Source organism: Schistocerca serialis, chromosome 8, assembly GCF_023864345.2.
Source record: "Schistocerca serialis cubense isolate TAMUIC-IGC-003099 chromosome 8, iqSchSeri2.2, whole genome shotgun sequence".
Taxonomy (NCBI): Eukaryota; Metazoa; Arthropoda; class Insecta; order Orthoptera; family Acrididae; genus Schistocerca; species Schistocerca serialis.
Window position 1 is genome coordinate 200,360,456 of NC_064645.1, and position 25,656 is coordinate 200,386,111.

Below are 25,656 nucleotides of genomic sequence, written 5' to 3' on the forward strand. Positions count from 1 at the left end.
AATGCCTGAGTCCTTCTCTTACGAGATGAATACAACGGAATGGTAGAGCCACTGCTCGATCATCCTGCTTATTGCAATCTAAGAGAGAATTGGACTGGCAAGATTCAGAGAAAAACATTAAATCTATTTAAGAAGAGTTCTACTCTGACTAAAGTCATTAAGGGCCCGTGCGAGCAGGCTGCAGTTCCCCCTAGACTGTACGACCTACTGGAGGTACATAAGGATGGCTCTGCTTTTTGTCCTGTAGTGAGCAATATTAGAGCCCCTACCTATATCCTCTCTAAACATCTTACTTCACTGTTGGGACTTCTTGTTGGCAAATGTGACTATCATATCTGGAATTCAGAGGACTTCATAGGATGACTGAAGGCGCTTAAGTTACAACTGTCAGATCTTTTGATTAGTTTTGAAGTAGTATCTTTATTTATAAAAGTACCTCTGCAGGGCTCTTTAGAGCTTATCTGCAATAAATTTGGAAGACTCTGAGGAAAAAGCACTGCATTTAGCATACCTTCAACCCCCCTGCTTCTGGCAGTATGCAGAAGATACATTTGTGCTGTGGTCCCCTAGAATAGACACATTACCAATGTTTCCCCTGCATTTGAAACGATTCCATCCAAATATACAATTCACCATGGAGATGGAATAAAATGGTACCTTACAGTATCATGGTTATAAGAAAAGACGGCAGTATGCTGGAACATAGTGACTGCAGCAGACCAACACAAAGACGCGAGCTGTTATCGTCCAGCACAGTGCGGTAGTGTCTTACGCTCTTTGGTATGTGGAGCAGATGTGGTGTCAGATACTGACAGTCTGCCTGGTGAACTACAACACCTAAGAACGGTGTTCAAACAGAACGGCTATTCTGATTGGCAAATACACCATGCATTCCATTTCAGGCAAGTTATACATTCCATTCCAAGCAAGTTCAAAGCAGGGTTGTAAATAAAGGTGCAGAGGCACCATTTGCAATGGTGTTTTTGCTGTATTTTGGCAGCATGTCTTGAGCAATAGAAAGACTCCTCAAGAGACACAATGTCAAGTTTGTTTTTCAGCCAGCAGCAAAATTGAGGATTTATTTATGCTTGATCAAAGACAATCTTGGCTTTAGGAAACATGGCTTATACAAGATCCCATGCCAATGTGTTAAATCTTATACTGAGCAGACCTGCTGAACCATGCAAGACATTGTGTTGAACACCATCATACATGGGTGGGTTTAACAAGACAACTGAAGTTTCACGTTCAGTGTCTTCTTTCTGGGACTGTGTTTTTAAGGAGGCCATACATATCCTCGCGGCAGACAATCTTATCAACACAGATAGTTAAAAACCTGCATCTTATCAACATAGATACAGGTTTTCAACTATCTGTGTTGATAATTGTCTGCCGTGAGGATATGTGTGGCCTCCTTAAAAACACAATCCTAGAAAGAAGACACTGAATGTAAGACTTCAGTCTTCATGACTGACTCAGCACTCTGCTGAGATTTAATTCAGGTTTTAACCACAGGAGCATCTGGCAGCAGAGTCATTGCCCACATGCATGGAAGGACTGTGTGTGGCTCCCACCAGGGTGCATTATAAGCACTGTTTCCTCCAATGGTGAGCATTTCCCCACCATACATATTGCCTGCTCCTGGACTGAGAAATTTTGAAGCCGCTGCATGCCTATCATCAGTCACGCATTGTAGAAGTCCTCAGTCATGCATTGTAGCAGTGACAACAATAGCTACCACTACCTGAAGGCGTCCAACATTGTATCTATGAAACATTGTGAGATTTGCACAATATGATCCTGTGGCAAAGCTGAGAATTATTACAAGCTTGGTGCTACAACTTCGACCACGGAGTTCCTCTTCTGACTTCAGTCTCTTAGCTCTACTCGTCTTGTGGCCTTTTTGTAGTAATATTAAGCTGTGGTGTTGGAAGATTCTCTCCTGGCCATACAGTGTCTTGTAACACTAAGATTTGTTATACACTTTTTCTGCTTGTAATAAATATTTTTCTGTTGCAAACCAATTTTGTGTGAAATCTTTTGCATTGCATTACAACTACTAATGAACTTTTAAAATGGCACCAGACTACACTAATTTAACATGTTGTCTTCTTCTTTTCTTTATAATAATAAAAAGTAATATGAAATATTCCAAACATACGTGTTAATATGTTTTGTCTTTTCTTTACTTGGCTTTTGTGCATTGTGTGCATTTGGTTTTAAATTTTCCTGCTGCAGTACAAGGATAAATCAAATATAAACCAGATTTTATTTAAAAAATATTTTGTCAAAAATAAAAGACAAATATAATTTATGTTTCTTTATAGTTTTCTGTTTCAGCAATACTTTTTCCCACTTGACGGAGGATTTCTTATTCCAGTATTGTGGAATGTAGCTCATTGTGTCATGAGCCAATTGCGCACAAATCTGTCCATGGTCTTGTCATCTTCAAATTGTTGCCCTCCTAAGGACTTTTTAAGTGTGCCGAACAAAAATCACAGGACGATAGGTCTGGGCTGTAGGGAGTATAGTCAAGTTGAATCCAGTGCATTTCTTGCAGTATGGGGCTTGGTGGTGTTGTGAAAGAGGATGATTTTTGAATCATTTGGTCTTGTCTGTTATGGTGACATACAGCTCTCACCTCATTCTAGAGTTCATGCTTATAAACAATTTCCAAAAAAATTCCTCAGTAACCTGAATTTCTTCACCAATAAGAAATTTTATAATAAAGCATTGCACAATGGAAAGGTGCACCTGTTGCTCCGACATTGTGAACACTACTGTTATAGTGGTTGGAGTGAGGAATTTCTGGCCCTCCGCACTCCTGCCTCCTCCCCCTCCCCCTCCTCCTCCCCCTCCCAGAAGCATATAAGCATATTAAAACCATGGTCCTGTCAACCATAGATGCTCAAGAACAAAAATCCTGTTTATATTTGATTTACTCTCATAGCTTGGATCCAAGGCCTTACTTAGCTTTCTTGAGTAATCCCAGAATCTCTCACTTTTTTTTTTTATTTCTTTATGTGAACCTCTAATTCCAGAAGTTGCCAGTATGCCTCTTTTCTTTGTGTCTGTCTGCTGCCATTGGTAGATATCTTTTTTTGTATTCACTTGATTGTAATTTCATTTTGAAAACACTTTCTATATTGATAGCAAAATTTTATGGCAGTTCAAGTAATCTTTTTTGTTTCATTGGCAAGATCTTCCTCACTATTGCTCAGAAGAAAATATTTCCCCACAGAAAAACACCTTTACAGTTCCTGTGAGATTCATCTGATTATGTTTTGTTTAAGCTGTGAATGTTGATTAAATGTTTATACAAATGATGAGACCTTATTTTGGAGTTGACATCCATTTTTTAACTGAGTACATTGATGTTCTTTAACATGTGGTCACGTGAAACGAGAAATTGGTCTTTCTCATTAATAGTTTCACTGCTATGTGCTCTATATTTATTTTGTTGCATGTTACATTTGTTATTGTTATTTATTGCCTGATTTAGAGCTTTCTGCTTTTACTCCTTTGGCAACTGCTACAAATATTTTTGATGAATCCTAGAGTTAATCATTTTGTGGGTTGTTGCAGTTGTGTTCATTTATATCACTGTGAGTTCTTTTGGGATTATGTTTTTTCAAATGAAATCTTTGCACAAACATGTATTTTAAAACTCATTATTTTTTGTTTTACTAATCGTTGTTTGATATTTAAGTAATTTTGTATTTTTCATTTAAAATAATTTACAACTTGTTTGTTTTATTTCAGTTCTTTCTTCAGTTTTCTGTCATGTTGTAGATATCTGAAGTGATGTGTCTTCTGTTTCAAAGCATTGTACTTTTCATAGAAGCTTTTGCTTCTTGTAGTGTTTCAGCCAGTCTTGTGTAGTGATTCAGAATATAGAAACATTTGCCCTTTCTTTTTTCTTCGACAACTTTAAATGTCAGTGTATGTTGGCCTTATAGAACATGTCTCAAAAATTGAGTCCGCTAGTATTAGTGCTGAGGTGGTGCTTGAATTATTGTCATCTTTTTTGTTTTATTTAAATTTTTTGTGTTTACTCTAGTTGTATGTTGTTGGATTTCCTTGATATAAATTTTAGCTGCTTATGTTTTTACACTTTTCAAAATGGTTTCATAGCTCAAAGATTCATAGTTTATTTTGTTAAGTGGCATGAGCTGTGTTGCCTGTAATGTGATATAGTGGTTAGCATCACTTGCTTGTGTGCTGTGGGTCACAAGTTCAAACTCAGCCACTGGCAATTATTTCTTATTTAGTGTTTATCATTTCTGGAAGCTTCCTGAAATAATCGTACTATTTCAATGTTTGCATATTCTGGAATATTCGGTGTTTGTATAAATAGCAGAACACTTCGTGCAAGAGTTCTGTTCCATCCTGTCTGGACATCCATGTTTTGTAATAGACATACTTTCAGTGCTAAATGTTGTACTTCATTGGTGACTCTGATTTCAGATCTGGACTTGATTGTGGTTATATGTGACAATATTGTTCCACTCTCCATCCACATATTTTTCTTATATTTGTGTTTTTTCATGACTTAAGGTATATCTTGTTTTGTTAAAAACTCTTTATATTTTGTTCTTTTAGGATGTGCACTCTTAAGACAACATCAGTTTTCATGAACTCTGGATCTTGCCTCCTATCATCTTGGTGAAATTATAACACCATGAAATAATGATCATATTTTGCTTTTAGTTTTTCTGTTACATCTTCAAACAATACCCCCACATCCTCTTTTGTTCTTTTTTTTTCCAGTTATGTTATCAGTGAAGGATCTTTATCCTCATATACTCCCATAAAAGATTTTTAATCTTTTTTTTTTTTTTAGTAAATGCTTTAGAGGGGCATAGGCGTGTGTGTGTGTGTGTGTGTGTGTGTGTGTGTGTGTGTGTGTGTGTGTACTATAGCCGGTTAAAGGATAACTCTGAAAGCTAGCAAGTTCTCATTTTTTTTGGTGAGTGGTCTCCTGTAACCCTGAAGTAATTATGTTCTACAAGAACTTTCCAACAACATTAATTTTTAGTTAAAGAATTTGTGATTTTTAATTTGTTAGACATTGAAATTCACTCAGTTTTTTCTGTTTGTATTAGTTATGTACCCCTCTTGACATTCACCCCATTTGGAATTCCTACATTGCCTTCTTTTGCATTCGTATCCGTGGAAGCAATAAATCATAACATTTTGGTAGTATCATTCAATAGCTTTTTGAAACTGTTTCACAAAATATAGCCGCACAGGGTAGCCGTGCGGCCAGAAGCGATTCATCATGCTTCGCACGGCTCCCCCCATCAGAGGTTCAAGTCCTCCCTCGGGCATGGGTGTGTGTGTTGTCCTTAGTGTAAGTTAGTATAAGTTAGATTAAGTAGTTTGTAGACTTAAGGACTGATGACCTCAGCAGTATGCTCCCAAAAGACCTTACCACAAATTTCCAAATTTTCCACAAAATACAGTGTTTCCTTTTCTGCATTCCTAAGGAACAGTTAATTGTCACCACAACATGCTAACAATCATGTTAAAATTTAATGTGCTAATCCTTGGTTTAATGCATTTACAAATTTTCACACATACTTCTCTATTTTTTGTGGATATAAATGGCAATTTATATTGCCACTTTTAATTCATCGACATCTATTTTACATCTATATCTACCTGTCTACTCTGAAGCTGCATCCGTGTGATTATTCTGCAATTCACACTTAAATGCCTGGCAGATGGTTCAATGAACCACTTTCACACTATTTCTATACAGTTCCACTGTTGAATAGCATGTAGGAAAAACTGACACCTAAATCTTTCCATGCTGGCTTTGATTTCTATTATTTTATTGTAATTGTCATTTTCCCCTGTGGAGGCAGGAAACAGTAATAATAATAATAATAATAATAATAATAATATTTCTCTTCTCAAACATTATGTCTGGTCAAAAATGGAAAGTAATGCGGACCTTGATCAAGCGTGACTTCCATTTAACTGTTCGGTATATGTTACATTGCATTTAGGAACTTTCGGGTAATTGAACATGTATCAATAATTACAGATTTCTGTAGTTGTAAATATACGTTTGGATGTAGCTGTATTGCGTTGATGTACTGGCGGATATTGTGTGGTATGACTCCTGTAGTTGATAGTATAATTGGTACGATGTCAACTTTATCCTGATGCCACATGTCTTTGACTTCCTCAGCCAATTGGATGTATTTTTCAATTTTTTCTCCTGTATATTTGTTGTATTGGGTATGGATATTTCGATTAGTTGTGTTAATTTCTTCTTTTTATTGGTGAGTATGATGTCAGGTTTGTTATGTGGTGTTGTTTTATCTGTTATAATGGTTCCGTTCCAGTATAATTTTTATTCATCATTCTCCAGTACATTTGGGGTGCATACTTGTATGAGGGAACGTGTTGTTTTATTAGTTTATGTTGTATGGAAAGTTGTTGATGTATTATTTTTGCTACATTGTCATGTCCTCTGGGGTATTCTGTATTTGCTAGTATTGTACATCCGCTTGTGATGTGATCTACTGTTTCTATTTGTTGTTTGCAAAGTCTGCATTTATCTGTTGTGGTATTGGGATCTTTAATAATATGCTTGCTGTAATATCTGGTGTTTATTGTTTGATCCTGTATTGCAATCATGAATCCTTCCGTCTCAATGTATATATTGCCTTTTCTTAGCCATGTGTTAGACGCGTCTTGATCGATATGTGGCTGTGTTAGATGATACAGGTGCTTACCGTGTAGTGTTTTCCTTTTCTAATTTACTTTCTTCGTATCTGTTGATGTTATGTGATCTAAAGGGTTGTAGAAGTGGTTATGAAATTGCAATGGTGTAGTTGATGTATTTATATGAGTGATTGCTTTGTGTATTTTGCTAGTTTCTGCTCGTTCTATAAAAAATTTTCTTAAATTGTCTACCTGTCCATAATGTAGGTTTTTTATGTTGATAAATCCCCTTCCTCCTTCCTTTCTGCTTAATGTGAATCTTTCTGTTGCTGAATGTATGTGATGTATTCTATATTTGTGGCATTTTGATCGTGTAAGTGTATTGAGTGCTTCTAGGTCTGTGTTACTCCATTTCACTACTCCAAATGAGTAGGTCAATATTGGTATAGCATAGGTATTTATAGCTTTTGTCTTGTTTCTTGCTGTCAATTCTGTTTTCAATATTTTTGTTAGTCTTTGTCTATATTTTTCTTTTAGTTCTTCTTTAATATTTGTATTATCTATTCCTATTTTTTGTCTGTATCATAGATATTTATAGGCATCTGTTTTTTCCATCGCTTCTATGCAGTCGTTGTGGTTATCCAATATGTAATCTTCTTGTTTAGTGTGTTTTCCCTTGACTATGCTATTCTTCTTACATTTGTCTGTTCCAAAAGCCATATTTATATCATTGCTGAATATTTCTGTTATCTTTAGTAATTGGTTGAGTTGTTGATTTGTTACTGCCAGTAGTTTTAAATCATCCATGTATAGCAAATGTGTGATTTTGTGTTGGTATGTTCCAGTAATATTGTATCCATAATTTGTATTATTTAGCATGTTGGATAGTGGGTTCAAAGCAAGGCAGAACCAGAAAAGACCTAATGAGTCTCCTTGGTATATTCCACGCTTAATCTGTATTGGGTGTGATGTGATATTATTTGAATTTGTTTGGATATTAAGTGTGGTTTTCCAATTTTTCATTACTATGTTTAGGAACTGTATCAATTTAGGATCTACTTTGTATATTTCCAATATTTGTAGTAACCATGAGTGGGGTACACTATCAAAAGCTGTTTGGTAATCAATGTATGCGTAGTGTAGTGACCTTTGTTTAGTTTTAGCTCGATATGTCACCTCTGCATCTATTATCAGTTGCTCTTTACATCCTCGTGCTCCTTTGCAACAGCCTTTTTGTTCTTCATTTGTAATTTTGTTCTGTGTTGTATGTGTCATTAATTTCTGTGTAATGACTGAAGTTAATATTTTGTATATTGTTGGTAGGCATGTTATGGGGCGATATTTTGCTGGGTTTGCTGTGTCTGCTTGCTTGATCTTTAGGTTTCAGATAAGTTATTCCATGTGTAAGTGTATCAGGGAATGTGTATGGGTCTGCAATGAAACTGTTAAATAATTTATGTCTAAAAAGAAAGATGATGAAACTTACCAAACAAAAGCGCTGGCAGGTCGATAGACACACAAACAAACACAAACATACACACAAAATTCTAGCTTTCGCAACCAATGGTTGCCTCGTCAGGAAAGAGGGAAGGAGAAGGAAAGACAAAAGGATATGGGTTTTAAGGGAGAGGGTAAGGAGTCATTCCAATCCCGGGAGCGGAAAGACTTACCTTAGGGGGAAAAAAGGACAGGTATACACTCGCACACACACACATATCCATCCACACATACACAGACACAAGCAGACATTTGTAAAGGCAAAGAGTTTGGGCAGAGATGGCAGTCGGGGCAGATGTACAGAGGCAAAGATGAAGTTGAAAGACAGGTGAGGTATGAGCGGCGGCAAATTGAAATTAGAAATTAGCGGAGATTGAGGCCTGGCGGATAGCGAGAAGAAAGGATATGCTGAAGGGCAAGTTCCCATCTCCGGAGTTCTGACAGGTTGGTGTTAGTGGGAAGTATCCAGATAACCTGGACGGTGTAACACTGTGCCAAGATGTGCTGGCCGTGCACCAAGGCATGTTTAGCCACAGGGTGATCCTCATTACCAACAAACACTGTCTGCCTGTGTCCATTCATGCGAATGGACAGTTTGTTGCTGGTCATTCCCACATAGAACGCTTCACAGTGTAGGCAGGTCAGTTGGTAAATCACGTGGGTGCTTTCACACGTGGCTCTGCCTTTGATCGTGTACACCTTCCGGGTTACAGGACTGGAATAGGTGGTGGTGGGAGGGTGCATGGGACAGGTTTTACACCGGGGGCGGTTACAGGGGTAGGAGCCAGAGGGTAGGGAAGGTGGTTTGGGGATTTCATAGGGATGAACTAAGAGGTTGCGAAGGTTAGGTGGACGGCGGAAAGACACTCTTGGTGGAGTGGGGAGGATTTCATGAAGGATGGATCTCATTTCAGGGCAGGATTTGAGGAAGTCGTATCCCTGCTGGAGAGCCACATTCAGAATCTGATCCAGTCCCGGAAAGTATCCCGTCACAAGTGGGGCACTTTTGGGGTTCTTCTGTGGAAGGTTCCGGGTTTGAGGAGATGATGATGTGGCTCTGGTTATTTGCTTCTGTACCAGGTCGGGAGGGTAGTTACGGGATGCAAAAGCTGTTTTCAGGTTGTTGGTGTAATGGTTCAAGGATTCCGGACTGGAGCAGATTCGTTTGCCACGAAGACCAAGGCTGTAGGGAAGGGACCGTTTGATGTGGAATGGGTGGCAGCTGTCATAATGGACGGTCCCTTCCCTACAGCCTTGGTCTTCGTGGCAAACGAATCTGCTCCAGTCCGGAATCCTTGAACCATTACACCAACAACCTGAAAACAGCTTTTGCATCCCGTAACTACCCTCCCGACCTGGTACAGAAGCAAATAACCAGAGCCACATCCTCATCTCCTCAAACCCGGAACCTTCCACAGAAGAACCCCAAAAGTGCCCCACTTGTGACGGGATACTTTCCGGGACTGGATCAGATTCTGAATGTGGCTCTCCAGCAGGGATACGACTTCCTCAAATCCTGCCCTGAAATGAGATCCATCCTTCATGAAATCCTCCCCACTCCACCAAGAGTGTCTTTCCGCCGTCCACCTAACCTTCGCAACCTCTTAGTTCATCCCTATGAAATCCCCAAACCACCTTCCCTACCCTCTGGCTCCTACCCCTGTAACCGCCCCCGGTGTAAAACCTGTCCCATGCACCCTCCCACCACCACCTATTCCAGTCCTGTAACCCGGAAGGCAGAGCCACGTGTGAAAGCACCCACGTGATTTACCAACTGACCTGCCTACACTGTGAAGCGTTCTATGTGGGAATGACCAGCAACAAACTGTCCATTCGCATGAATGGACACAGGCAGACAGTGTTTGTTGGTAATGAGGATCACCCTGTGGCTAAACATGCCTTGGTACACGGCCAGCACATCTTGGCACAGTGTTACACCGTCCGGGTTATCTGGATACTTCCCACTAACACCAACCTGTCAGAACTCTGGAGATGGGAACTTGCCCTTCAGCATATCCTTTCTTCTCGCTATCCGCCAGGCCTCAATCTCCGCTAATTTCTAATTTCAATTTGCCGCCGCTCATACCTCACCTGTCTTTCAACTTCATCTTTGCCTCTGTACATCTGCCCCGACTGCCATCTCTGCCCAAACTCTTTGCCTTTACAAATGTCTGCTTGTGTCTGTGTATGTGTGGATGGATATGTGTGTGTGTGCGAGTGTATACCTGTCCTTTTTTCCCCCTAAGGTAAGTCTTTCCGCTCCCGGGATTGGAATGACTCCTTACCCTCTCCCTTAAAACCCATATCCTTTTGTCTTTCCTTCTCCTTCCCTCTTTCCTGACGAGGCAACCATTGGTTGCGAAAGCTAGAATTTTGTGTGTATGTTTGTGTTTGTTTGTGTGTCTATCGACCTGCCAGCGCTTTTGTTTGGTAAGTTTCATCATCTTTCTTTTTAGACATATTTTTCCCACGTGGAATGTTTCCCTCTATTATATTCATATTGTTAAATAATTTAGTTAGATGTGAATGTGTTGAGGTGAACTTCTTTTGCCAGAAATTTGCTATTTTATCTTTTACAGGGGCTTTCCAATTGTGCGTAGAATTAATTGCTCGGGTGACTTCATGTTGCAAAATCATCACTTCGGGCATTTGTGGTACCATCTTGTATGTGTATGTTTCTGCTTGTATCCACCGTGCATGCCTGTTATGTTGTACCGGGTTTGACCATATGCTGCTCCAGAAGTATTCCATGTCTGTTATGTTTGATGGATTGTCTATTTTAATGTGTGTGTTATCTATTGTCTGATAAAATTTCTTTTGGTTTGTGCTGAATGTTTGGTTTTGTTTCCTTCTATTTTCACTTTTTTTGTATCTTCTAAGTCATTTGGCCAATGCTTGAAATTTCTGCTTCTTTTCATCTAATTGCTCTATCGCTTCTTTTTGTGAGATTTTACCTAATCTTTTTCGTTTTTTGTCTGATATTTCATTTCTTATAAATTGTGTTAGCTGTTCGATGTCTTTTCTCAGTTTTTCTATTCTGATCTGTAGCTTGTGTTGCCATGCTGGTTTTGTGGGTTTCTTCTGTGTGTTGGTTTGTTCTGATCTCTGCCTAGTGTGTATATTTAGTGTAGTGAGCACTCCTATATAAACCAGTGGTTGTAACTCTTCCATAGTTGTATTTTCATTTATTTTGTTGTGTATGATTGTGTTGATAGTTGTTATTGTTGTTTCGACTTGTGGGTTATTTGGTGGTCTATGCAAGAATGGTCTAATGTCTGTATTTGTGTCTTTGTATTCTATATATGTCAGCTGAAATTTTTCTTCTATATCTATTTGTGCTTGTTCTGGTGGTTGTCTTAAGATTTCGTTTTCCTCTGATTGTTTAATTGATGCATGTTGTTGTTTGTTTGTTTGCTCTGGGATGTTTGAGTCCATTACTGTATTTTCTTCTTCTTCTGATTGCACATTATTTTGTTCCAGTATTTGTTGTACTTGTTGTTTGATGTTTTCTAGTTCTGACTGTTGTATCCTGTTATTTTTTATTATTACACGGATCTGATCAGCTAGTCGTTGTTCTGTTAAAAATTTTAATTCTGGGTATCTGGTAATAAATGTTGTGTATAGTTGTGATCTGTATCCAGTTGTGTTGGTTCCTAAGTTTGTTGCTTGGTAATAACAGAACATGAGGTGTCGGTTAACTTCATCTGACCATCTCATCCCCTGTCTTTGTTTTCCTTCTAGGGTGTTGCAGGAAGCATATCCTGCAAAACACCTCTATTTGGATTTAAATCATTTTCCGTGTGGCTAGCAGTGTCGTTACCATTGTGGACGGGCATAGGGTTCAAGCACCGTCCCCGACCATGACAGCGCTTGTCCGAGGCTTCATTAGTTCTGTCCTGAACCAACTAATCACACTAAAAGGGGGTTAGCCCTATTAGTGGTTTGTTCTTTTCGTCGTCTTTTATGACTGGCAGAACATACCGAAGGCCTATTCTTTTCCCGGGCCTCCAAGGGGTTTATTATTGTTGTTATTATTATTATTATTATTATTATTATTATTATTACTACTATTTTTGGAGGAGGAGGGGATATTGATGATTGAAATTTCATGAAAAGAACCAGCCACAATGAAAAATGTCCTTTTTTTTTTTTTTTTTTTTTTTTTTTTTTTTTTTTTTTTTTTTTTAAATGATTGTTAGCCCAACTCACAATTCATATCCATGACACTCTCTCCCCTATTTCATGATACGAAACAAGCTGCTCTTCTTTCACCTTTTTCGATGTCCTCCGTCAATCCTATCTGCTGAGGATCCTGCAGCACAACAGTACTCCAGAAGAAGACAGACAAGTGTATTGTAGGCAGTCTCTCTAGTATTGATGTTGTGTGTTCTAAGTGTTCTCCCAATAAAACACAGTCTTTAGTTCATGTTCCCAACATTATTTTCTGTGTGATAGTAGTTACGATTTAAGTTGTTCGGTCATAATCCCTAGGTGTTTAGTTGAATCAACAATCTTCAAATTTATGTAATTTGTTTTGTGAGTGAAATTTAATGTGATCTTTTTAGTACTCATGTTCAGGACCTTACACTTTTTGTTTTTTGGTCAGTTGCCACTTTTTGTGCCATACAGACATCTAAATCATTTTGCAATTGATTTTGATCTTTTAATGATTTTACTAGACAGTAAATGACAGATCATCTGCAAACCAACTAAGAAAGTTGCTCATATTATTGTCTCAAATTGTTAATAGAGATTACGAACAGCAGGGAATCCATAACACTTATTTGGAGGACCCTGAATATCACTTCAGTTCCACTAGATGACTACCTGTTGTGACTCCTCTTGATGGTTAACATCACCGTAAAATGTAGCTTAATTAATTATAACTATTTACCATATATGAATGGGCTGTCAAACCTTGTCACAATGCCACTGTGGAGGATGGTGTTGTTGTTTGTTAGAATTTTGTTCCATTAAACAGGTTGATTATCGAATCCCCGCCCCCGTGTAGTCACCAGCCAGCAGGACAGATTGTTATAAATTTTGTGCAAGCTGCTTAAACAAATCTTATTATAAGCTTGATGAAACACTAATTTAAAATCGCTTAAAAAGTAATGCCTCACCATATCAAAAGAAAAGCTGAGCCTACGTAATTCTTCCCCAAGATTAAGAGATCTCATAGATCCACTACATAAAACATTATATCAAATAATTCCACATGTGCAGAGCGAGATCACAATTAACACAGTACATCACACAAGAGATGTATAACCAGAAGGAAATGAATAATTTTCACCCTGCTGTATGAGGTAGCCATATCCACCATCAAATATTTTGGTACACAGATCCTACATATGAATCTTGAATAACACAGTTTGTAAAATGAATTACCAATGACACATAACAAGGAAAATGCCTGTATCATAGCAGACAGGACACCAAAAGGTTTACAAGCAAGCAACATTCCACCAGATGGCGATACTGGTAGAATATTCATTAAAGTAGAAAAACTACCGAACAATTTACGGATTGTAGCAATAAGAATAAAAATTATTTCCATAAAAGAACTATATGCCTCACAGTGACCAACAAATACATTTCAAAGTGCCAGTAATAACATTTGTGTTATCTATGATACTACTTAACAGAGTATACATAACCGAAAGTATTCAAATATAAAAAAATATGAAATTGTATGAAAGTGTAAAATTAACATGAACTCCCTTAATAACTTGTCCCATAGTAAGAAAGTACCACAAGCAGTTCAGAAGCGTGTTGTGGTTTTTATATCAGCATTCTTAGCACCAGTGTCTAATGATGAACATTTCGCAGATACAATTATGGTAAACTTTATGAAATTTATTCATATTTAATAATTAGTATACCTCCTAAGCCTACAACAGGTTTACACAGCTCTCGTCTAGCCATTATAAGCCAACAACATGGAATCTCGTAAGCCCTAATGCATAACATCCTTTGGTATCTTTGCTGCTATGATGCAGGTATTTTCCTTGTTGATCCCCATGCTATGTGTCATGGATAACTCATTTTTACAAACTGTGTTCATATTTTGCATGTGGAATCTAAGTATTGCACAGTGGGTATGGCTTCCGTGTATAACCGGGTGAAATTTCCTTTTGTTTTCTGGTGATACAATATGTCTACAGTAATGTAGTGTGTGAATTGTGACCTCACTCTGCAGATCTGGATATCATTTGATATAATGTTGTTACACAGTGATTGTGACAATCACATAGTCTTAGGTAAAAATTATGTAGTCTCAACTTTCCTTTTGATATATTGATGCACTGCGTCATAATACTTGTTCATGATTTATGTTTTTAGGTGATTTTATGTTGATGTTTCATTGAGCTGTTTAATAATATTGAGTTATGCAGCTTGCACAAAATTAATGATGGTGCCCTACAGGTTTTGAGATTGTACATAAGAAAAGAAACAACCCTGTGGTATGTATTTACATTATGGAACTATTGTACTGGCAGTTTGTACCATACCGGTTTTCCTTATATACAATTTTCTGTCAAATTACAGATCTGAAGATTGCTAACATCTTAAGCCAAAATTAGTAATCAATAAAAATAATAAATTGCTGTATTGACCAATTAAGGATTTTTCTGAATTCATTAAATTGTAAACAATTCAATTTGACACAAAAGAAAATATTGGTAGTTAGAATGGAGAGAGAGAGAGAGAGAGAGAGAGAGAGAGAGAGAGAGCTGTTGACAAATGGGAACCAAAGAGATAGAAAAAGGCATGTTGGTAGATTTAGATAGATACTGTAGATGGATTTATTCATCTTATCACATACACTTTCAAATCATCGTTGATATGGTATACTGGAGACATATGAAGATTTTTACATTATTTTATACACATTTCTGAGAAATTGCTACACAGAGACATACCGCGGTTTCCAGTCTACAACAGCAAATGCATAATTCGTTCATAGACTGTGACAACAAATTAAATATTATCTGCAGTTGAAAACCATATAAGATAAATAAAAAAGTAAAGATTAGTGTATCCAAACCCAGCAATTAGCATTTATATTTTTACTTTACTTAATATCATGTGAACAGTTTTGTAAGTATGTTTTAATTTTTGATTAGATTTTGCTTCTACTTATAGCACCAAGAATCACAGCTAACACATGGTGAGGTACCTGAAGCTGAAACAGAACAGGATACTTTTAAAGAAAGTGAAAAAGAATCCCAAGTCTCAGGAAGTGTGATGTGGATCAATGCACTGATTGGTAGAATCCTGTTTGATATTCTTAGCAATGAGTACTGGGTGTTAAAAATCCAGGAACGTATTCAGAGAAAACTCTCTGCCATAAAGGTAAAGTTGTTAAACTAGTAAAAATAATAAACTGGTAAATAGGTATTTGTATGTTGCATTTTGAGGTGCTGTTGGTTTCTCATAGTGCATTCATTTCATTATATTTGTTTGCGCTTATGAGTACAAACATTAGCTGGCAGAAATAATGATGAGAGTTGAATCCTGTACAGCACTGACACAAACGAAATGAAACATGCTATTTTGAGGTTACCATGAAGAGGAAATATTGTGTGAAAACTACCCTGTCAGCATTTGCGACCAATACCAAGAAAACGCAAAAACTTGGGCAAATTAGAATACACTGTAATTTTCTGAAGATACACTGGGTAGTAACTGATCAGGAAAATATTTGTTGGTGATCCCTGTAGCTGAATTACAGTGTCATATTTTCTGTAGGGAATGTCATAGTTTGACTCTAGGTGTTCTTGCATTTTAGTCCTTGTCTTCCTCCCTCCCCTCCCCCCCCCCCCCCCCCCCCTTCCCGCCCCACCCCACTACTTTCCTATTGTCTTTCTTAAGAGATTCTATTTATTTATTTATTGGTCCAAGAATCAGTGTTGTACATTGTTTGTACATATGATATAGGACAGAGGTAAACCTAGTTAGTTTACAATACAGTAGTCATTTTGTGTACATAGTTGACATAACAAAAATGCATAATAATGTAGGTTGGTGAACTACATTGCTTCTACATGTGATAATAGCAGTTATTAAGTGAGATGACATGATAAGCACTATGTAAACTATATTATGAATTGACAGTTAGTGAAATTTGGTAAATGAGGTTTACTTATTATAAACTCAGACTGGAACTCATCGTTCCATTGTGGTTATTGTGTGTCTATGAGGTCCTCCACTGTTCTACATAGAAAACATTTAGTTTATATCATAATATGGTATTAATTTTCCACATTAGATGAATTGGTAAGTTTGTTGTAGATGAAAAAGGGCCATCATTTATGCCCATGCTTTGTGTGTGTGTGTGTGTGTGTGTGTGTGTGTGTGTGTGTGTGTGTGTGTGTGTGTGTCTGATGGATCAGTCTTTCTATCACTTCTTTCACGCTATCTTCACACATTTCCTGAATTTCATGAACAACACTTCTCCAGAAGCCATTTTGTTTTGTCTTCCCTAAACTTCCTATTTATTTCATTCCTGTGTTACTTATATTGCTGTATTCCATTCTTCTCCTGAACAGTTTTGTATTCCCCTGTTTTTATAGATAATTTGCAAGCCTTTACTCTGTTGCTCAAGGTTTACCATGAAAAGTGTGAACGTGATCACCCTTCCAGAACCTCCTCCACTTTGATAGTTGACTACATATCTTTCTTCTAAAATCTTTGAACAAATAATTCTCACTCCCCACTGTCATTTCCTCACAGAGGACAACATTCTTATGTCAGAGCAGTTTGGTTTCTGTCCTGAACATTCCACTGTACAAGAAGAGCGAATCAACTGGAGCAGTATTCCTGGATATAGAAAAGGCATTTGACTGCATCTGGTACAGTGGCTTCATCTACAGCCTTGATACACTTACATACCCAGAGCTCTTAGTTTGTATTAATGGCTCATTTCTTGCAAAACGATAGTGTTTCATAAGAACTGTTATTTGATCAAGCCAGACATGACCGATTGAGGTAGGAGTACCCAAAGATTCGGTCTTAGGCCCCTTTCTGTACATCAGGGACTGTCAATAATTCTCCAAATGTTCAGTGCTCATGCTCTTGTGTGGAGTTCTCTTGCTTGCCCACACACTCTGAGCAGGAAGAGGTGCAAACTGTGAACACGCCAAATGTAGATGGCACTGCATTCATGCGAGGAACACTGAACATCTCTCAAGTGGCTTAGTTTCATGTTTCATAACAATGTAGATCACAAACAAAAACATTTTCAGAATTATCTAATAATTTTTGGTGCATTGTGGACAATAATAAAATTTGTGCCTGGTACAAACTGTTGGAATATGATCGAACACGGACAGTTTTGCATATTTTTGACACTTGGGGTGCCACATTATTGTGTCTCAATTACTTTCATAATAAAAAAAGGAAAGGCCTTTCACACACACTTGTTAATTGAAACATTGTATAATATTTGCTATCTCATTTTGGAGGCATGGAAACACTTCTTGATGAAAACAATATAGAACTTCTGGACAGTTTTATTGTAATAGAATTTGTCTTTTAAACAGGTTATGCATTGCACATTGATCAGTTCCATCTCCACATCTTCAGAGGAATTTTCAATTTAAACAGCTAATGATCTTGAAAACAGCTCAGAAACACATTTTAGATTGCCAATGTCCTCAAAACCGTTTATTGAGTGTTTCAGTGCCACAGTAAATTCTTCAAAATTCGTGTTTTCTTAACACCAGTGTGCACACGGAAATGAACTGTTTTTCATGAGGGTTGCACCTTCCACAATAAGAGTGTTGTTTTGAATGGATCCCCATCAGATTAGAAATAACTTTTTTCTCACCTTGTAATGCTTTACTGTAGACAATGTGCAGTCAAGTCCACATAAAGTGAGAAGTGCACAGTTCATTCTGTATGTTTGAATTCTTGTTCTTGCTTTCCTTTGTGCTTCAGGAACTCAATAATAGCGGGTCTTAAATCTAAAAATCATTTCAGGCATGCTCCATTATTTAACGAACATTCTTTGCAGTGATATGTAATGTCTCCATACTTTTCATTCATTTCCATCAAACACTGTAGTAATACATGCAACTTTGGAAGATTTACTAGTCATATCACCAGTTTCATCATATGCTGTGTGCCTGCTAATTTTGCACAAAGTGCTTTTTGTTGTTCAGAATAATAAATGCTGTACATATTGTCTGTTGATCATTATAATTTTTAGCTCTTTCCTCATCAGCAAAATTTCTGAATTCATTCTGCATGATGTTGTAATGCTGCTCTGTAGAAAATTTGCAGAACCTATTGATTATCCAACTGTGTAATAGATATCAATAATTCTTATTCTTCCCATCTGTGATTCCCCTTCATTTTTAAATGTTGGGATGGTAGAATGCTATACTGCCTCTTTTTATGCAAACAACAACTGGAACTATGAACTTCCTTTGTACCACAAAGAAATAGCAAAAGATAAACAGCACTGAAACCATGATTCTGCAGAACTGAAGGAAGGGCAACCACAAAATGCCAGTCCAAATGCCAGAAGAAACATTGTCACATTTCACTGATAAATAAAGTGTCACACTGTGCTTAGTAGTTCAGAGAAGGACCAAGCAAAGCCAAGACTGGCCGTGCGTTGGACCGTTCAAATGCAGCACATCATTCTAGTGTGCATTTTCACACACTGTGGCCAACACTGCTGTACACTGTTTATGCTAGTGACATTTCTAAACTGGTCAGCAATGTGATATCTTTCTACACTGATGATACTGCAGTATACCAGAAATCTCACAACCTTATTTTTGTTTATCATAAATTAATAGCAGCACTTGGGCAAAATTATACAGTGGTGCAACATTTGGAAGGCAAAAATTAACCCAACAAAATGGCGTGTTACCTATTTCATCACCAGGATCAAACACCCATTGTTAACTCTCCATTGGGCCCGAAATTTGCCTTGACATGATTTGGTAGCATATTTAGCCCTGAAAATTTACTGACATCTCACGGAGAAGAACAGATGCCACGAAAAAGTTACACATTCTTATTTCAACTATACCTTCCACTAAAGAGTGAAGGATTAACTGTGAAATGTTCACTCCTCGTCTGACACCTGCTTCTACTCCCAGTTGTCCTGTTGGCTTAGAAGTGTTGTCTGAGGGGTCATTGAAAGTAATCTCAGGTATTGACAGATGCATCTCAGATACACATGTTAGAGATCTATTAGAATGGCCCACTGGCAATGAAACCTGTGAATCTTCATATAAACGTCTGAAACTTACCTTTTAGCACAATAGTTCAGGGTTTAAAAAGATATGATATGCAAATATTAAATGGAAACAGTTAAGGGTTCCTCACTCTTTCAGTAATACTATTACAACATCATTATATTTACCATCTGAGGGTATATATTGATGTATTGTTAATACTAGAAATATTGGCAAGCAGTTTTTATCTCACCAGACCATCATAACATGTAAAAAAGATGTTTCACTTCAGTTAACTGAATATATCCGTGATTAGTTACTTCACAGGTTTTCATAATAAATCATGTTTGCTACTATTACAGATCTAAACTTCAAGCATTTGAATGACCTCTTTCTCATTTGAAATCTCAAAGTTACTTCTAGTCTCTTATTGAGAGCAATTGATCCCTAATTAACATATTTTTGTAGAAGTCTGTAGTTACGAGCACAATTTATTTGGGTTATTACACTAACACAGTAGAAACATACATCAAAGACAAATACTTACGAGTTTGATCTCTCACAAACAGAAGATAGCCGGCCAATATTACAGTCCATAGATAGTCCAGGATCACAGCTAAAGTCATCTGCAGATAGTGGCCATTGCAGATAACATTCTATCAAGCTAGAACCCTTGAGAAAAAAATGCTCTGTGCGGTAGGCGGCAGCTGATCAGAGGCCATGGAGTTCTGCCAGGTGACTTGACACGAGCTGGAGGGGGGCTTCTTCCCAGAGTGCTTCTTACAGAGGCAGCTTGTAAATTATGGTGCCACCAGCAGTGAGCGCTGTAGGTAGGGATCAGTCTTCGACAGCTTTGAGGGAGCTCTGTGTCATTGTCAGAGTCGGTTTCTAAAATTTTCTTGTCATTTTATGTCGTATTGGCATTTATAATTTGTCGTACAATGCAGGTCTGATCTGAAAACAATTTATGAAATCTTTCAGGACTATGGTTCTCTTTTCAGTCGGCAAAATAATGTGCAACAAGTTGCTCATCTTTTTCAGCCATTTTATAATCAATTTTGTTTTTTGCTTTGTTGGTTTTTTTCCCAGCTAATGTAATTGTGGCACACACATCTTTATACTTCTGGAGGTTTGATATTCACAATTTTTTCAGGTATGTTGTATTTGAGAGTTTCACATATTTTATCATTTTTACCTCTCACCCTCCACCACTTCTCTCCAAACCCTCCCTTTTCTTCCTCTCCGCCCCATATCCCCTTCCTCCCCCCCCCCCCCCCCCCTCCCTTCTTCCCTTTCCCTCCACACCCTGGTTCCTTTTACTGTTGTTTCTGTTTGCACTATACCTACTTTTATGTAATTTGTTTCTACAGTAAAGACCATTTTTAGATGGTAACCTGTTATTTGTTGCCATTTTATTAATATTAAATATGTACATAGCTGAAGTTTATCTGCTGTTTAAAGTTATAATTTGAATTTTAACTTGTGAAAAAAGTTTAGCATGATAATTTCATTCACTATCACGTACCTTCCTTGTGCATACTATTAGTGTCCTCTCTTGCTCGAAGCTTGCTTTAGTACAAGTGTTGCATATGTGATGCCAGTGCACTAGATGTATGATGGTGAGAAAATACCAATTGAAAACAAGTGTGTTGTGCATATTTTAATTTATTATGAAGGTGAAATTTTATATTTGACTGATGCCTTCCAGCTATATTTTAAGGTACCTCTGTCACAATATGTAATCCAGTAAGGCTGAATAAGTTTATGTATTCATGAGGAGATATGATTGCACCTCTGTGAATATTTACATGTTTGCACTGTAACTTGCTTAGGTTGTCTATAATTCCTTGTGTAGAAGACATTTTGGTAAACATTAAAACGATGGTAAAGGGGTTTTAATATTCCATCCAGTTTGCAACTGAGTGGCTGTTTACTATTTCTACAAGAAGATTGCATTCTGCAGTTCCTCCTGCAGCTGTGTATAAATTTTGAAAGTGTTTATGGAAATGAAGTGCAATATCATCTAACTTAGAGCTGCAGTCGTATTTCCCTGCTAAGTTTAGAACTGAGTGGAAAGTTATTGATTGGAACTCAGCTCTTGACAAAACTAATCTGACTCTAGAATAAACTTGATACCAGAAATATGATGACTGAGCCACTGACTGATAGAGCTGAGTAAAGATGTCTCCATCAAAATGAAAGGGCTAACCTGTATCTGAAACACTGCTGCATAGCTCCCCCAACTCCCTATGGTTATGGTAAAGTATTTAACTTAGTTTTGACAGATTATGGTGAATGACTGTCCTCGCCTGAGAAGTGGTGCATAATCATAGTCAGTAAAAGGCAAAATTAAATGAAAAGATAAGTAGCCTAGTGGGCAAGACACAGCTCGTGGAAACACACAAAGATGAACTGCCAACAAGATGATGGTAGGAAGGGAGGCAGGAATGCGTCTTCCAGCATGGAATTATGAGAATTTTGCCTTGAGTTGGACAAAAAGCACAACCAATATAGTGAACTCAACTATCTACTACAAGCAATCAAATAAGATTAAATCAAATGTGTAAGGTTCAAGCATAACTTGAAAATTCAACATTTAATATTTGATTCTTTGTTGACCAAACAGTTGGGGAAACTTTAAATAAGGAGCTATGAATGATCTAGGTCACGCATCTTCAAGAATGAAAACTGAGCCTTGCACAGTGTCAGTATACAAAAAAAATTAAATGAAACTGGAGATACAGTTATTCAGTCATAATGGAAGCTCACAGAAATTAGCATGAATACAAGAATTCGGCATATGTCATGCTTGAAAAAAAATTTAAATTCGGTGTTTGGTCTCATTCTGCAGTATGGAACTGGAGAATGAAATCTTCTTGCAGAAACAGTAAACAACCAATCAATTGCAAACTGGATGGTGGATGCATGTGGTTGCATGTAATGCAAACACACACATCAAATGCAGCTAGTGTTGATTGTAGGGAACAAACCAAATCCAACATGAATACAAAATGTGGCTTGTGCCTGAAAAACAATTTACAAATATTGTCTGGTACTGCTTATCGCCAGCAGTTAGTGCCTACAGAAAATTGTAGTGCAAAATTATTCTGACCTTGTTGGGAAACAACTAGGAATTTGGTATGGAAAAAAGGATTTATTAACATGCTGGCCTGTGGCACTTCAAATTTAATAACTAAGGATTCATTAGAACTGAGAAGTGGACTCTCCGAAGTGGCTAGAAAGGGCAAAAATATACTACTCAACATTAACTATGAAATGCAGGAAAAATTATCTAATTATGTGTTGGAAAGCTGTATGCCTGCCACTCTAGTCACAGCAAAACAACACAAGAGTGACTCACGAAAAGTTTGCTCAAGATGTGGGACTCGAGTCTTACCTCGTAGCACTTACATTTGGCCAAGCTACAAAGTCCTTCCTACACCAACATCATTAACACAAAGGAAAGAAAGCGAGCTTCACATGCCGATAGGAATTCTTGGGTAGAAAGTTATAGGGGTCATTCCTGTCACCTAGCTTGCCTGCTCTAGTCAGAGTTCTTTAGAGTGTGTCTACCTGCCTAACTGCTGGCACCTAATTACTAGAGCAGACTGTGAGGTCACAAATCCTGAGAGCGTCTGTACATTTCCCCCCTGCTAGCAGAGGACATTAGGTTGAAAATGCTGAAACTGGTGTTGCGTTTAACACTGGACTGTGGCTGTGAATAGCATCAGTGGTGTCAGCATGCAATGTTGCTGTTTGAGTATAGGGGCAGGCAGTGAATGAGATCTGTGGTGTGCTTTACAGCTGGCATGATGATAGCTGGGGTTCACGACGGACTGTTGAGGGCAGCTGGCAGCTTCCAACAGCCTGGATGCCGTGGCTGCAGCATTTGACAGGGGAGAGCAGGTCCTGTGAGAGTCATCCTGGGTGGGTGGTGCAAAATTGTCATCAGAGTGCATCAGACCTTGGGGCAGGGTTACAGCAAGCTTGGTGCAAGACAGTCTGGGTGGCGTCCTGTAGGAGGTAGTGTTTGGCAGCTCAGAAGGTACAACAGGCAGCCCAGCAGGTAGTGCACTGGGCTGTGCAGCGAAAGGCACACCGTGTTAAGTGAGAGATGGCATGCTTTGCAGCTTGAAAAAAAAGAGGTCCTGCACGGCTTTACTGTGGGTTTGCTTAGCATGTTGAACAGCACGCAGAGTTGCAATGTGGCACAGTCTAGCCGAGGGCAGTCACTCGGACAAGTGGGACATGGATGACTTCGTACTGTGTGGCAGGCACGTGTGATGTATGTGCACCAAAATGTGTAGGTGCCACTAGCAACTGCTGCTGCTGCTGCTGCTGCTGTCAGCCAGAAGCCCTTGTGCAATGCTGGTACGGTGGCAGCATGATACTCTGTAGAGCATGTATATAACTGCAGCAGAGGCTGCAGGTCAGCTGGCATCGAAGGTGTTGGAGCAGCGCCAGGAGCTGGAGGAACAGCACCTGCAACTGCCGTAAGCAGCAGCAGTGAGGCATCCTGATCCACGTCGGTCAATGCCTGCTCTGCTTGTTCTGTACCAAGTTCTGTGTGCTGAATACCAGCAGCAAAAGGGGGGGGGGGGGGGGGGGGAGGTGGCTGCATCTGGTTCCCAGATGCCAGCCGTGGGCATCAGGGAAGACTTCAACTGCTGGCACTGCACAAGCACCATGCAGGGTGAGCACATATGCTGGTTTAAGTGTATCAGTGTAAACAATTGACAGGGTGCCATGGAGATGGACTGTAAAGTTTTTGTCACCTCTCTTCAGGAAGAAGTGAAGGTCTGAGTACCATGGGTGAAGTGTTATCTGCCAAGCATTGATGTGTAACACCATGTGTATGCACACCGTAAGGTTGTGATGTATAAAAGCCTTGCATTCACCATGACGCTGCGGAGGTATCAGTTGTAACTGGGCTGTGTAATCTTGAAGTTGATGTACAGGCAGTAGTGGGAAGAGGCTTCAGTTTGATAAAATAACCTGGTAGGGCAAGTGGTTGGTCAACAGTATGAAATGAAGCAGTTGCTGTATGCATGTCAGCCTACTTTTGCACACTGACACGGAACACAGGTACAAGCCTAGGTATGACAATTCCATTGGATAGCAGGGCAGAAGAAATGTACTGGGACAAGAGCAGCAGATGCCAAGGTGTGCTAGGCCCTATAGGCAATCATATGCCAGCTTGTGGAAGGCATGGGAAGGTCCCATACTGGGCACCTAGTGGAGCTGGAGAAGAAGGTCAATATTTGGTTCCTCATGCAGTATGGCTAGGACAGGGTTGGTGGACTAGGCCTTTGCTTGGGCCTCGTAATCTGACAGAGGACTGAGGCCATAGAAGTGACTGTGTCTGGTGGCAGTGTTATCTGCAATGGCTGCATGGGATATATCAGTTGAAAATTGTGCAATGCATTACTTTTGGTAAAACTGTCGGGGTGACATTTGAATGCCATCTTTCTGACAAAACCGTGTTGGAAGAGGATGGTGTTCAATGAAGAACAGAAGTACTCCACTGCTTCATAGATGGCAAACAATTACTTCTCACATGCAGCCCATTTGCACTGGGGCTTGGTGAGCGTAGCTGAGAAGAAAACCAGCAGCTTTAAAGTGTCCCCCAATGTATTGTTGAAAGAGAGTGCCAATTGCAGATTGACTTGAGTCTGTGATAGTAGTGAGTAGGATGATGGGGTGGGATTGTGCCAGAAGGGCTGCATTAGTTGAGGTCACATTTGGTGCTGTCTTGGGTGGCATTCATGGCATGCGCTTGTGACCCTCAATTTGGTTGCTTTGCAGTGCGGCTGTGAAGGCTCCTGAAAAGAAGCTCCATTTTGGATAATCGTCTTAAAAAGTTGACCATCCGGAGAAGTCTCTGAAGTTCGGTACATGTTGTCAGCCATAGAAATTTGAAGATCACTCTGAATTTTTTGGGAAGAGGTCTAGAGCCGGAAGTAGAAATGATGTGTCCTAAGAATTCTGTTTTGGTTACTCTGAAAACACATTTCTCCAGATTAAAAATGACTCCTGCTTTTTTGAGGTAGGCAGAAATTTCTCTGAGATGCTTTCGGTGTTCTGTTATATCCTGGGAGTAAATGATGATGTGAAGTATACAAAAGAGCCCGGTGCACAGTGGACATTGCCTAGGAAATGTTGCCAATTTGCACTGCATTGTGGAGGTTGAAGATCATAAAGGTGCTCTTGAAAAGGCTGAAAGGTGTTGTTATGGATGTTTTGTTAATGTCCTCTTGTGCAACTGGGATCTGTGCGAAAGCTT

General features: G+C 38.7%; 1 protein-coding gene across 4 annotated transcripts in view; it reads left to right on the top strand.

Annotated features, from left to right (window-relative positions):
• LOC126416283 (testis-expressed protein 2) overlaps positions 1-25,656 on the top strand; it is a 301,194-nt gene that overhangs the window by 205,413 nt on the left and 70,125 nt on the right. For all 4 annotated transcript variants that reach the window (XM_050083929.1, XM_050083932.1, XM_050083930.1 and 1 more), the window contains one exon: positions 15,325-15,534. In XM_050083929.1, coding sequence (XP_049939886.1) covers positions 15,325-15,534 — 210 coding nt within the window. The remainder of the gene's footprint in view (positions 1-15,324; positions 15,535-25,656) is intronic.